At 42.8% G+C, this 14,240-nt stretch overlaps 1 protein-coding gene across 28 annotated transcripts in view; it reads right to left on the bottom strand.

Annotated features, from left to right (window-relative positions):
• MACF1 (microtubule actin crosslinking factor 1) overlaps window positions 1-14,240 on the bottom strand; it is a 337,353-nt gene that overhangs the window by 150,708 nt on the left and 172,405 nt on the right. For all 28 annotated transcript variants that reach the window (XM_032877332.1, XM_032877340.1, XM_032877337.1 and 25 more), the window contains exons 7-21: window positions 13,964-14,076; window positions 13,756-13,862; window positions 13,224-13,343; window positions 12,977-13,072; window positions 12,203-12,330; window positions 12,027-12,120; window positions 11,674-11,828; window positions 10,604-10,880; window positions 9,262-9,390; window positions 8,322-8,399; window positions 7,549-7,710; window positions 5,403-5,507; window positions 4,400-4,495; window positions 3,242-3,367; window positions 598-750 (exon numbers count right to left, since the gene is read on the bottom strand). In XM_032877332.1, the coding sequence (XP_032733223.1) occupies window positions 598-750; window positions 3,242-3,367; window positions 4,400-4,495; window positions 5,403-5,507; window positions 7,549-7,710; window positions 8,322-8,399; window positions 9,262-9,390; window positions 10,604-10,880; window positions 11,674-11,828; window positions 12,027-12,120; window positions 12,203-12,330; window positions 12,977-13,072; window positions 13,224-13,343; window positions 13,756-13,862; window positions 13,964-14,076 (1,939 nt within the window). The remainder of the gene's footprint in view (window positions 1-597; window positions 751-3,241; window positions 3,368-4,399; window positions 4,496-5,402; window positions 5,508-7,548; window positions 7,711-8,321; window positions 8,400-9,261; window positions 9,391-10,603; window positions 10,881-11,673; window positions 11,829-12,026; window positions 12,121-12,202; window positions 12,331-12,976; window positions 13,073-13,223; window positions 13,344-13,755; window positions 13,863-13,963; window positions 14,077-14,240) is intronic.

The following is a 14,240-nucleotide window of genomic DNA, read 5'->3' as shown; positions in this document are numbered from 1 at the left end:
AGGACAGAAAAAACTACATCTAAGAGATATTTACTTACAAGTTGATATTGATTTGGTAGTCCTACTAGTTGTAGGGGATAAGAGGGGAAAAGCCAAAGGTATTGCTCAGGTGCTACGAAGTACCATTTCTGACACCACTTAGGATATGGGGGGTGGGGGGGGATGATGATGCCAATCTCTGAGGTAGGGAGTAGATCAAGCCTGTAGAGTTCCACCTTTTTTTTTTTTTTTTTTTTAAAGTATATTTAAGTTCTGGGGCACCAGGATGGCTCAGTCGTTAAGTGTCTGCCTTTAGCTCAGGTCATGATCCCAGTGTCTTGGGGTTGAGCCCCGCATCGGGCTCCCTGTTCAGTGGGAAGCCTGCTTCTCCCTCTCCCACTCCCCCTGCTTGTGTTCCCTCTCTTGCTGTCTCTCTCTCTGTGTCATATAAATAAATAAAATATGGAAAAAAAAAAAAAAGGATGTTTAAGTTCTAATTAAACAAAACAAAACAAAACACCTCTACCACTGGACCTTTCCCTATCATAACCCTAACCGAAGGTTTTGCTTCTCCCTTCCTTCCCTCCGTAGCCAGAGGTACCCCTTCCCTCGCCTCACCTCTATCTGCCGGTAGTCACAGATGGCCTTCACAGAAATGGTACTCTTCAGCACGTGGTCAGGACTGCGTGGCTTTAGCTGAACAATGGTTTTGGATCTCCCAACGAGGCTGGCAACAGAACTCTTGGACTGTATAAGCTGTTCCTTTTCATCCTACAAAGTGAGAAGAAACACAAAAACACATTAATGTTGCCTCTCAGGGTGCCGAGTCAACAAAGAAAACTGAGTGCTCCGCTCCCTCAGAGAATGTCATTTCTCAGTTAAGTAGGGATCCGTGGTGGAGCCATCTTAGAAATACAGAGATAAAAAAACAAGGAGAGGATATTTCTGTCTTCTACCAAGTGCTTTTGTACTCAAATTGTTCAGCTTTCTCCCTGTGCTCTTTTCAATGAATCATGAAGCCACATGCAAAAATAATAAAAACATAAAACAAAAAAGAACTGCCAGCTGCCAAATACAGATAAACACAGCTAACACAGGATTTCCCCAAACAAGGTTCAGAAGGCATGGAAGTTTAAGAACAATAATAACAACGTTGCCGTTGCTATTATTATTATTATAATCACTTTCTTACTGGTAGAAGCCAGTTCTTGCCTTTTGCTTAGGAGAAGCCAGAATTGGGCTCTTTAAGAAATTTTTTAAATAATTATACCTCCCAAGCTCTACTACTGATATTTCACTCTCTTAAATTGAGTCAAACTTTCTAGAGAAAGATCTTAGCTCTTCCACCAACAATTTATAAACCGATGCTGTTGGTGAAGACATCATGACAAATGATTTAGGATTTACCTTTTAGTGTCTTGCTGTGCCACAGTCACGTATATTTGACTAGTTTGAAAGAAGTATCATGCAAAATTGAAGCTCTCAAGTCTCTGCAAACCCCATTATCTTAAAAACTAATGAACTTCTTGCCCACAAAATTGGTAGTAATCTACTACCAATTGTGTTAGAGAATAAAAGATAACTTTCATGTATTACCAGGATGTGTCAAGCCCATTTTGAGGTATAAAAAGTCCTTAGAAGAGGGCTTTCTTAGGATGGAAGTAGATGTGATGAGAGTAAAGAGTTAATAATGTTAAGAAATGCCATTAAAGAATTAAGAATATGCAAGTAAAGAAAAAGAAATGCTTAAATAAACTACCTGTGCCTGTCCCCGGGAGCATGATTGGAAGAAATACAACTTTAACTTATTAGTTAAGAAAGAGGAATGGAATATATCAGGGAGACAGCCACACTGTTCCATACTTGAGAGCTGGTCTACCCATTTCCGTTTCCTTGCAATAAAGATGTCAATTTCTGTCTAACCCACAGCCAAACATCTCAAGTTCCAGAGACCAAGTGCTCAGCGTGGTAAAAGTTCTGAAAAGAACCAGAAGCCATGACAGATGCTCCCGAACCTGACGGACAAGCTGAGGAAAAGCTGAGGAGCAGACCCAGGTGACTTCATGCCCAGATGACGCCGCCAACCCGATGCCCCTGACCTGGAGAGGAGGGAACAGAGCAGCGACCCTCGAGAAGAGAAGATATGACAACAATTGCAGAGGAGTTACCCTAAGACAGGAAGGTACTCTGTGGAAGGGAGGAGATAATAGCCAAGGATTATTATATTCCTCCTTCATACCTGAAGTACCTTCAAGAGAGACATTCTAGAGACAATATCTAAAACGTCAGGCTTTTATCCTTAATTCCAAGTTAATTAAATTAACAGATTATTTGCCCAGGTGAAACAGCGAATGTGAACCCATTCATGGGTTAATAATACCTGAAAGTGTAAAAATAATAAATAATCAACTAATGTTCACAAATACCCAAGTCTCACTCATGAAAAAAAGACGGTTTTGGGTTATTCTGGTTCTCTTACTTGTAATTTCCTACTGAAATGAGAGTCCCCTGCTTCTCATATAGAAAAAAATAATTTCCCTATTACATACTCTTCTGTCTTAATTTGGAATGAACTGGAGCCTTGTCTTGCCAACTCAGTATAATATACATTCAATACATGTAAACAGTCCTGCTCTGATTTTATTACCAGCATTCCTTAAAGAATAATTCACTGGAGAAAATAAATATAAAATTGAGTTGGATTAAATATTGGATACAAATTTTTTTTAAGTTACTATTGCCACATAAACTGGACAAATATTGCATTATATCTAAGTAAGATTTTAATGTTATCCTTAGTTAAAATCAATATTCTAATATCTCATTTTACCAAAACAAAATTACCAAAGAGGAAAAATTTGGCTTAGGTCTAGTTCATTGGTTTGAATTCTCTTTGCATGAGAGAGTAAAAAACAATTTGGTGTCACCTAATCCCCTTCAATTCTATTTTTCATGCTATACACCACATCTTTGGTCCCAACTACTGAATTAAAATAGGAACAAGTAAAGAAAGTATGCTGAGCACAAGGACTAGGCCATTACTTCAATAGCATACCCAAAGGAATCTTATTAGCAACTTCTTTTTACAGAAAGAAAAGGAAAAAAAGAAAAAGAACAAAATTGGGGTTAAACTCTATTTGAAATGAGCCAGACAGTATAGCAATAACCCACTGCCCTGGAGCTTTCAAGGATACCAACAGCAGCAGCTGGGATGGTTTACTCTGTTTCTCAGAAGTAATCATCCCGCTGATACAACACCCACCATGGAGTCCTGGAGCAGGTCCTCAAGGCGAGATAAGCTGGTGTTGTGGTCACAGGAATATTTTCGTTTGATGGAGTCTTGGAGGTTCCTCAAGAATGACTCCAGGTCCCGGGCATCACTGAAGAACTGTGGCGAGAGGAGGGGTACCTCATGTGCAACTCATCACAACACAAGCATGTTAACCGGGAAAGAGCAAATTGGTGCAGAGCTGCCAGGATCTGATGACACTCCTGGATTAGTGATGCTGCATCACAAGGTCCACAGGAGGAGAAACTGAGGGCTTGAAATGCTACGTCCGGGAAATATCAGTGATGACAACCACAAAGCCTATGGCACCCTACAGGAAAGTCAGTTGGCTTCCCCTCCTCAGAAACACTGCTGGTGACAACACTTGGCTGTGAGGTAGACGTCATGAAAAGCCTAGAGGATGAGCGATCAAATGTTCCAATCCATTGATAAGGTTATAAAATGATTAAGAAGATTATTTCATTTAGGGCAAATCCGAAGAGAGGTAACAGCTTATTTCCTCCTGCCACCCTCCCCTGAAAACAAGGAGTATATTCTTGAAGTTGTGACGGACTGAAAAAAGAAAAATGGTCCTGATATTTTACAGCTTTTCCCATCAAGAGGGAGGGTCTACTTCTCCCCTTGAAGCTAGCATATAGGCACGTGACTTGCTTTGCCCAATGACACATTAATAAATGTGACAGCAGAAGAAAGGGCTTGTGTCTTGGGGCTTGCTCTCTTTGGCTGTTTGTGGAACATAGCTACTCCATGAAAAAAGCCTAGGAGAGCCTATTAGATGCCAGAGACTTGTATCCCACCACTCCAACCCACTGTCTGACATGGAAGTGATGCCATTTGGGGCCCACCAGCACCTCGCCTGCCTATCAGCCGCCCGTAGCCATCTATAAGCTAGGCAAGATGAGAAAAATCATCTCTCCTCAACTCAGCAGAACCTAACCTAAATTATCAACCCACAGAACCAAGAGCTAGCTAAAGGACTGTTGTTCAGCAGCTGTGCTTTGGGGCGGAGGTTTACATAGTACCCGTTAACTGATGCAAGTGTGTGTTTCCCCCCACCTCTTCCATGCGTGGTCTTGTGTGCACATGCAGACATATAATGTGCACACAGACACAAACACAAAGCCCACGTACCTGAAAGTAAGCAGTATTCTCTTTCACATGCTGCTCGACACACAAGCACAGCTGCTTCATCCACTGCAACTGGGACTGGGCGGCGGCACTGTAAGCCTGCAGGAACCGAACACACACACAAAAGGGTGGGGCTTAACACCGTCCGCATGCAGTGCTCTCTTCCAAGCACAGCTCTGCCAGTGACAGGCCAACCGAAGATACACAGAGATACCTGACAGGCATCTGCTGAGCGCCCGCCATCAGAAAGAGGCTTGCCTTTCATCTAACGAGGGTTACACAGAAAAGGCCTCTCCCACACTCAACTGCAACTACAGCGGACCTTGAACAATGGAGGGCCTGAAGGCGCCGAACCTCCAAGCAGTCGGAAATCCACACGTGACTGTTGTCTCCCCAGAAATGTAACTACTAATAGCCTATTGTTGACCAGAAGCTTTACTGATAACATAGTCAATGAACACGTACTTTGTGCATTATACGTATCACATACTGTATATATACCATATACTTGAAATAAAGTAAGCTACAGCAAAGAAAATGTTACTAAAAAATCATAAGGAAGAGAAAATACATTTACAGTACTATATGGTATTTATTAAAAAAAAAAAAAATCCACATATAAGTGGAGCCAGACAGTTCAGACCCATGTTGTTCAAGGGTCAGTTGTAAATGATCAGCAAAACCCGAATATAAATAAATCCCTCCCAGTCCTCCACTGTCTCTCTTCTCTGGGCAAAGGCACCATACCAACAAGAGACAGGATCTTCCTGGATGCTTATCTGAAAAAATATGGCTCAATAGGCCTTTCTAGCTCTTCTAGTTTCTCATCGTATTCTCCCCTTATTTGTAGTCTTTTGGGGGCCGGGATGACAAGAGAGAGGATCCAAGACAAATGATCACTGACACTTCCTCCAAGGGACTGCAGCAGAACAAAGTCTCAGATTTGAATGCTTCTCTAATGACAAGTTCTGAGCACTTGACTCCTTCACGTTCTCAAGTCACATACCTCCACGGTTTGCTTGGCTGGGTGGTTCTCAAGTGACAGCAACTCTGCTGTATCTTGTAGAGACCGAAACACATCCTGTTTCTCCTCCAGTTGCATTGTCAATTCCTGAAAATTGAATTCAGTTGCATGCAGTAAGTGCTATCAAAGGGGGAGGAGAATAAGGAAAAGGCTGTATTCCCTGCCCAACTTTCTTTCTTTCTTTCTTTCTTTCTTTATAGAGTTTATTTATTTATTTATATATTTTTAAGATTTTGTTTATTTCTTTGACAAGTAGGCAGAGAGGTACACAGAGGGTCGGGAGGAAGCAGGCTCCCCGCTAAGCAGAGGGCCTGATGCGGGGCTCGATCCCAGGACCCTGAGATCATGACCTGAGCAGAAGGCAGAGGCTTAACCCACTGAGCCACCCAGGTGCCCCAAGTTAATTTATTTATTTGGTAAAGAGAGACAGCAAGAGAGGGAGCACAGGCAGGAGTGAGCGAGAGAGAAGCAGGCTTCCCACCAAGCAGGGGGCCCGATGCAGGGCTCGCTGGGCTCAGTCATGACCTGAGATCATGACCTGAGCCAAAGGCAGACACTTAATGACTGAGCCACCCAGGCACCCCTCCTGCCCGACTTTAAAGGAGCATTCAACACAGGGTTAGTGCCAAGATGAGAAGAATAAACAGCACATGCCAGAGGGTTTCAGAGAAGAGCAAAAATGTTAGGATTACTGGAGAATGATTCACAAAGGATATGGGACCTGGGCCAGACCTGAGGAAGCAGGGGAATACAGGATGAGCACTGGACACAGAGGAAGGAGATAACTTGCCAGGTGGGTCTGATTCATGTCCCCACTGGCCTAACATAGTACCTGACACACCCTTAGATCCCAAACACTGACTGGCAGGCTTTGCTCAGACTATTCCACTAGCCTGCAGTGCCCTCCACTGCCTTTAAATTCTTTTAACAGTACAGGACACAACTTAGATGCTAGCTCTTCTGTGAAGCTAGGTATGGATCCCTGCTGTCAGATCTGGTCCCTTCTTTCTAAGCACTTTCTTTTTATCTTCACCATAGCCTCATTTCCATTCTCAGACAGACTGTTTTCTGTATTATAGCAGCTATTCTTTCTCCTTTACTACAGAAGAATCAGATACCATTCTCCAATCAGGAGACATTTATATTTTTTAAACTCTAATTGAATTTAAAAGTATCTAAATTAAGTGTTAGTAAAAAAGCTTCCCATTTGCATAGAGTTTACAAAATCCTTAAAAACCTCTGAGATGTGGAAATACACTTAACAAAAATGACCCTACTTGTATTCACTGAAAAAGAGTAAAAAGTATTATACCATTCCCCAATGCTGAATTTCCCTTTCCATTTTACAGATGAAGATTTTTGACGAAAAAATTATTAAATGAACTTAAGAGAATTCAGAATTTGTGAGAAGCCAAGAGTATACCTCAATTAAACAATATCTAAGCCCTCTACTAAGTGCTTTGCCTATAGTAGCTAGTCAATCTTTTACACAACCCTTTGAAGTGGTACTATTGTCCCATTTTATAGAAGTCCAGAGAGATTAAATAACTTGCTTAGGGTCACAGAGCCAGTAAGTGGAGAAGAATTTGAACCCAGGTCTCTTTCACTCCAAAGCCTATCATCTTAAACACAAAGCTATTCTGAAAGGACTCAACTTTCAGACTGATACTCTTTGTCCAAGACATTGCATTTCTTTCTTTCTTTTTTTTTTTTTAATTTATTTGAGAGAGACAGAGAGTGAGAGAGAGAGAGAAAGAGAGAGAGAAAAGGAGCAGGGAGAGGGGCAGCAGGAAAGGGAGAAGCAGATACCCAACTGAACAGGGAACCTGATGTGGGGCTCAATCCCGGGACTCCAGGATCATGACCTGAGCCAAAGGCAGGCACTGAGCTGACAGCCACCCAGGCATCCCAACACGCTGCCTTTCTAAATGCATTCTAAGGTAAATACATTCTAGAGCTCACATTCCCCTCTCTCCATGTACACTTCTCACACGCATAGGTGCATTTAAGCAGGGAAGTCCTTATTTCTACCTAACGAAATGCAAATCCAGAAATCCAAGCTCTTAACAGACTCTCTGATTTCTTCTGCTAATACATAAATATGACAGGTCTGTTGTGCTAGACTCACAGAGAAGTAGTTTCTCTTGGCTGAGATGTTGGGATTGTTGTCACTCCAATCATAAGCGAGCTCCTCCTCCTCCTTCTCATTCAACCAGATCAACTCAGCAGTAGCTCTGGAGACAAATTTATGCAGGCTCTGAAGGTGCCTCATCCGGAAGCTAGAAGTTTCCTAGACAAAGCAAGGATTATAATGTTAGATTGCCAGCCTTTCCTCTGTAGAAGATAGCACATGTGACATCAAAGCAAAGAATAATCCAGGAAATAAATTGAGCCTTGATTTTTCATCTCTGGGTGCTTCTCCATGAACTCAAATTTAGTACAAGTTTGATACAGGACTCCCAGAGCCCTGGTCAATCCCAGCAAGAAATTAGAATTCACCAGGCTTTTCTGGGGCTCTCTGAATAAAGAATGATCCTAGGCCTATCCTACTCTGGACAATCTCAAAAGACAAGAATGAAGAAGAGATTGAAGAGGAGTCTCCTTCCTGCTCATCTTGAACTTTTAGTTTTGGTGTCTCAAAGCACATAAGTCACTGCTTTGGTGAAACATGGAAACTAGGACAGGATTTACTTAATTAAAACTTTCTGGGGCAGTGGTTTCTGATCCACTAAGAAAATTGAGAAAATGTTATAATACATATGAATAATTGCAAAGTAAGTGATATAACCTAATAAACAGAAAACCAAAACAGGGCTGAACCATAACTTTCTGAACTGGCAAAGATAGTTGTTTGGAAAGAAGTGGATTGTCCATAAAAAGAACAAAAGAGCCAAAACTCACCTTCAGTTTACAATACTGTGTCTCCAACTTTCCAAGAGTTTCAACATAACTGGTATGGAAATTTTGGGACATTTTTCCCTGACAAGAAAGGCATGAAATAAAGATACGTTAGAGAAAAAGTAAGTAAACTATATGTACAGTGTGGTTTCAACTATGTAGGCACACAGATAGGGACTGGTTAGCTGAGATAACAAATCTCTGGGTCAGGTTTTAAAGCCTGGGGCAGCACTGGGTGAGGGACAGTCCAGTGGGGGTGAATACAACTGACAGATCTCGTGCTTCCAGCAACTCTGGGAGGTTTCTAGAAAAACCTACGCCTGATGATTCCCAAACTACTCAATTGCTTTTTTGAAGGGAAAAGCTGAAATTACAAAAGGGAAAACGGAATGAGGGAGGGAGAGACTTATTGAACAGTTTCTCCATACCAGATCTCCCTGCAGGCAGGAGGTGAAGTGGAAGGAGCATGAAGTTTTGGAGTAGAGGGCCTGTGTTTAGCAACTGCACTCACTACATACTGATTTTGACCTCAGCTTTCAGTATCACAATTCTTTTTAGTAAAAAGGGTTAATAAAAATACCTTGCTCTTAAGGGTATTTCAAAGGGCAGAAGAGACACTTCATGCAGAAAGGGAATTTGTTGTAAACGGCTGCTCATGGTTACCATTCTTTTCCAGAGCTCCCTCATCCTATGTCTAGTTTGTTTTTGTTTTTGTTTTTGTTTAAAGTAGGCTCTATGCCCAGCGTGGAGCCCAACATGGGACTTGAATTCACAACCCCAAGATCAAGACCTGAGCTGAGATCAAGAATCAGATGCTGAACTGACTGAGCCACCCAGGTGCCCCCAGAGTCCCCTTCTCGGAAATAGCTGTCCGGTGCACACTACTCCATTACCCGCCCTGCCTCACCGCACCCTGCCATAATGCATTCTGAATGCCACGCACCTCATACAACCTGGCCTCTTTGACACTTGAGCCCAGTTCTTCCACACTGGTGTGGATATGCTGCTGTGTTTCCAGCTGCAACTCCACACTAGGCAGGTCATTGCCCCACTCTGCTCGCTCCAGTTTCATCTGGAAAGGAAAAAAAAATACGTATATAATTGACTAAATAGACAAACAGAAAATTTTCAGGACTGATGTTGGGCAAGGGGGTTGAGGGTGGAAGACTGGGCAAGAGGACACCTAGGCCATCTCCATCATGGTCTCTTACAGGAAAAACATTACCTGTAATGTAATGTAATTACCTGCCAACATTACCCCCAACGAGCTGGAGCCTAGACCTCACCAACTACTGCAACAAGGGCAGCCTTCTGCCGCTGCATTACAGGATACATGCCTGAGTTTACTAAGCAGAAAGGTGTTTCCATGGCTGAAGATTAACTTCATAAACTTTAGGCCTTTTCCTTAATAGACACTCTTCATTTCACAATCAGAATGGATTTAAGAAAGAAACAGCTAAAAATGTTAAACTTCATTCATGGCATCAACTACTGACCAATGGCAGGTAATTTTCAAATAGTTTGTCTTTGGATGTTTTTATTTATTGGTACCTGGGGAATCCACCACCATGGGAAGAATTTAAAAGAAAACAAAAGGATGGGGTGCATGGGTGGCTCAGTCAGTTAAGTGTCTACCTTCAACTCAGGTCATGACCTGAGGTCCTAGGACTGAGCCGGTGTCGGGCTCCCTGCTCAAGGGTAAGTCTGCTTCTCCCTCTTCCTCCCCCTGTTGGTGCACTCACTCTCTCTCTTTCCAATAAATAAATAAATAAATAAATAAATAAATAAATAAATAAAATCTTAAAAATAAAGAAAACAAAAGGATTAGAAGGATTAAAAGGACAATATCAAACTTGAACCACGATCCTAGAATGCATGTGAACAGTGCCCCTAAGAACTACAAAACACAGCGAGATGGGCTTCAACTCACGAGCAACAAAGAGTGAAGAATCAGCTCCCCTGCCAATGAGGAAAGGTCCAAAAAGGTGAATGAGAATATGTAGGGTGCAGTTTCTTCCATCAGCTCCACTTTCAGCAGTTAGCTGAAGGGAACAGACTCCCAAAGGACTTCAAATCAGAAAAGCCTATGCTATTTGGTATAGGATTTTTGAGGATTTGAGCTGACCTCACCCACTTAACATTTGAGAAAGGGGCTTGAGTCCCCGGCAGCATTAATAATTAAGAGAGTTTACACCAGGGGCATAGAGCAACCTGACCCCTTTAGACAAGCTGCTGGATCCAGTAAACCTGAATGTACTGCATAAACATTTGGAACATACACCCACCTGCATTTCTTCTACCCAAGACAGTAGTTCATACACAAATCGAAGATTGCCTTCATCCTCAGAGGAGGAGATAGACACAAGTTCAGCCCGAGTCATGGGCTTCCGGAACCAGGAGGTAGAGGAAGAATGGGTTCCCTTAGTCAAGGGCTCTGCTTTCAGATGAGTAGTGGTTAAAGCAGAGGGGGGAGCCAATTCAAGTGACGTGAAATGGCCCTTTCGATACAAGTTTGTGCACTCTAGACGCAAGGTGACCAGCTCGTCCTGCAGGCGCATAACCCTGAAATGCAAGAAGAGAAAACAGGAAGGGGCTTAAATCTGTAACTCACTTTTTTTTTTTTTAAGTAGGAAGCCCAACGTGCAGCTTGAACTCACAGCCCTGAGATCAGAGTCACATGCTCCACTGACCGAGCCAGTCAGGTGCCCCTGCAATGCAATTTTTAAGATAAAATATTCCTTATCCATTTGACAAGGATGAGATAAAAATAAAGATGAGATCATATCAGGAACATTGTTTTGAAAAAGAAGTGTTATATGAATGCAAGGTGATATTAACATCTTCATCATTCAGAGCTGTTGAGGCAAATGCCAAATTACAGTGTTAACTGGAAGGAGGCAAACCAGTATCTGCTTATTTAACTTTTGATAGTATAACGGAATGAACAATGGATTACGGGTCAAAAGACATGAGTCTTAGTCTTGGCTCTGTACAAACTACGTGACTTAGATGATCCTTATCCTCTCTATGGGGCTTGGTTTTCTTTTCTACAAAATGATGCATTCGATCACCAGCAGTTCTAACCTAAATGTGGTACTGTATCCCAGCAGGCCACTCTGAAATACGTGTGGGTGTTAGAAGATCCCACAATGATGAGGGAATCCTATAGGTACTTAGTGGAAAGGGCCTGCAGTAAGGGGAAATTGTCCTCCACCATGAGAATTTTCCTGCCCCAAATACCTATAGTATCCCCACTGAGCCACTAACCTCTGACCCAAGATACAAGATTCCGGGGCTGACTCTTGATCTGTGACCCTTAGCAGTAAGCAAGCCCTCTGTGTCTCATGTTCCTCACCTAAAAGCCAGCTCTTCTAGCTGGTAGTAATTCTCATCCCGTAGGATCTGGAGGTCCACCTGCAGCTGCCTGATGAGACCTTCACATTCCTGAATGTACATGATGACATCTGACTCGCACTGTACTGGCTGTCCCGATTCCAGGTGAGCAGCGTCCTAAGAGAGAAAGGGAGTAATAGGCATGGGAGAATACCAGTGCCCCCAGCCACACGGACCGAGAGAGCCAAAGGGTCACTGCACATCAGAGTGAGGAAGTGACACGGCTGGACTTGTCAGTTGTTAATCTGGACCATCAGAGCACAGGGTGAGAAGGGGAGAACACGGGACATGAGGAGAGAGACAGCACACACTCACAGCCTGCAGTGTATTCTTAGCTAGTGTCAGCTTCTCTTCACAGTTCAAAGCACCATTCTGGATTTTGTTTGCAATCTGTAGCAGCAATTCCAGCCTATATAAGATAAAAGTCATAGTCACATGCCAGGCTCCAAGTGGATAGGTAACATCAGGTCGCCTTCAGACCCTGGGCCCACCTCTCCACAGCTGGGCGAAGTGACTTCTCCCGCTCCAGCATCTCAATGATGAGCTTTCCCCACTCTTCCTCCACATCATTCGGGTGATAACCTTGAGGCAGTTTAATTCGGCCAAATTCTATCCACACCTAAAAAAATCCCAGAGACAACAGTTTATTCCAAAAACACAGCCATGCCCTCAGGCCCAGTTTTATGTATTCTTGCTACCTTACTCGTGCTTCTCCACCCTGCTGCCCACTGTTTCTCCCAATAAGAGGAAACGGCGGAATACTTAGCAGTTTCTCAACCTGAGGTGAGAGCTGAGAAACAACCTCCAAAATACAGGGACTACTGCCTGTTTTAAATCTTTCCATTCCTTCTACATTTTCCATAAATCCTCCTGTCCTTTCAATAACCCCCCTTCCGGAAACACCCAATGCCTTAACCCATGGTTTCAAATGCTCTAGGAATCAAAATGCGAAAGGAAGTCTCTTTCCTTTCCATCTCAGCAAAAGAATTTGCTTCCTTCTGAAAAACGGAAAACTCATTCTCAAAACGTGGCATTTCTGAATAAATGTGTTCCATTTTTCAAAAGCCTCTTCAAGAAATACAGATGGCTGATACTGCCCATTTACCACAAACTTTCAAGACCGGCCTAAAAGTGAGGCTTGTTTGTCACCCTGAGAACATTGCTATTAATGCAGGTTGGGAAGAGGATGCAGGCCATCTAACAAAGAAGTAACAATAGGGCAAACCAACACACCCCAAGAATCTTCAAAGGATAAGCTTCCTTACCTCTAATAATTTATATAACTCCTCAATTCTTCCTTTTTCTCTCTCCTTGGCCAGAATTTCTGTTTCTTTGAAGTGTATATATTGGTTATAAAGTGCCTACAAAATTAACCTTTGGTAAATGAATGGACAGGTATAAGCAACCTGACCCACCTTTTATCCCACCTCACCCAGGAGCCAGTAGCAACATGCTCTGAGACTTAATCCCAGGAATAAATTTATAAAAAACAACTTAAGTCCATGACTTTACCTTTAGTTCTACAGGGTTCTGGGGGAAAGATTTATCTGACATCAGTATGGTATGCTGTTTGATCCAGGGAATGAGGGAGTCCACTCGGCTTTGGTATTCTTGCCACCTGGAGTCTACTTCCTATTGCCAAAAGGTAGATATCACACACCTTCTGATTAGCAGTACACAAAACAAGCACAGGAGACAGTAGCTTAGGCCACCCCAAACCACATAAAATCCCCTTCCTCTGCCTCCATTAGGCTACTCAGCCTAATGCTTTGAGTCCCAGATTCAGAGCTCCTCAAGGGCTCTCAAGAGGGGATTCAATTTCCTGACGCTAGAACAGTCTATGTGGGATGCTACAAAATTAGCAGCATCTGGATTCGTTCCCAGAGACCAAAGACAAAGACCACGTGTGAAGAGGATGTGGATTCACTTTGCTCTGTATAAACATGCTATGCATACAGTGAGTGCTAGAGAAATAAGGTCTAATCAGTACATTCCACCCAAACACATCGAAGTCAGAAGGTATTTTGGGAAAGTGTTCTCGTACCGTAGCACTGATCCCTTCTCCGCCCTCAGGGACTTTAGGGAAGGCATCATAAATTGAAGACACGTAAGTGATCACAGACTTTTCATCTGGAGATGGCACATCCACGTCTGAGAGAGAAAGGATAAGAAATTTCTCAGTCAGTACTGATGCAACTGCCAGGAGGACAATTAATATAAGGCAAACATACTCAACTCTGGCCAGGTCTCACCTTCGGCGTCCAGCAAGCGGGTAACCCCAAGTCTTTCTGCCACTTCAAAAGCCTGCTCCAAGTTCTCACGGTTACTTTGGATTTGTACCCTCTCCATATCCACCAGATCAGGTCTGTAAAAGTTCACCAAGGCACATGAAAGGCCACCATCTACACACCACATATGAGTTCACACTAAGTAAACCTCTTAGAAGTACCCAGAGCTGGAATATGCTGATTGCATTAGAGAGAAAGCAAGAGGTTTAGAAAGGTGCTCATCACATTTTCAAGTACATGC

Source organism: Lontra canadensis, unplaced genomic scaffold (genome assembly GCF_010015895.1).
Source record: "Lontra canadensis isolate GAN:19392208 unplaced genomic scaffold, GSC_riverotter_1.0 scaffold60, whole genome shotgun sequence".
In the NCBI taxonomy this organism is placed as follows: domain Eukaryota; kingdom Metazoa; phylum Chordata; class Mammalia; order Carnivora; family Mustelidae; genus Lontra; species Lontra canadensis.
Note: the sequence above shows the minus strand (reverse complement) of the source record. Positions and strands in the feature narration are given on the sequence as shown.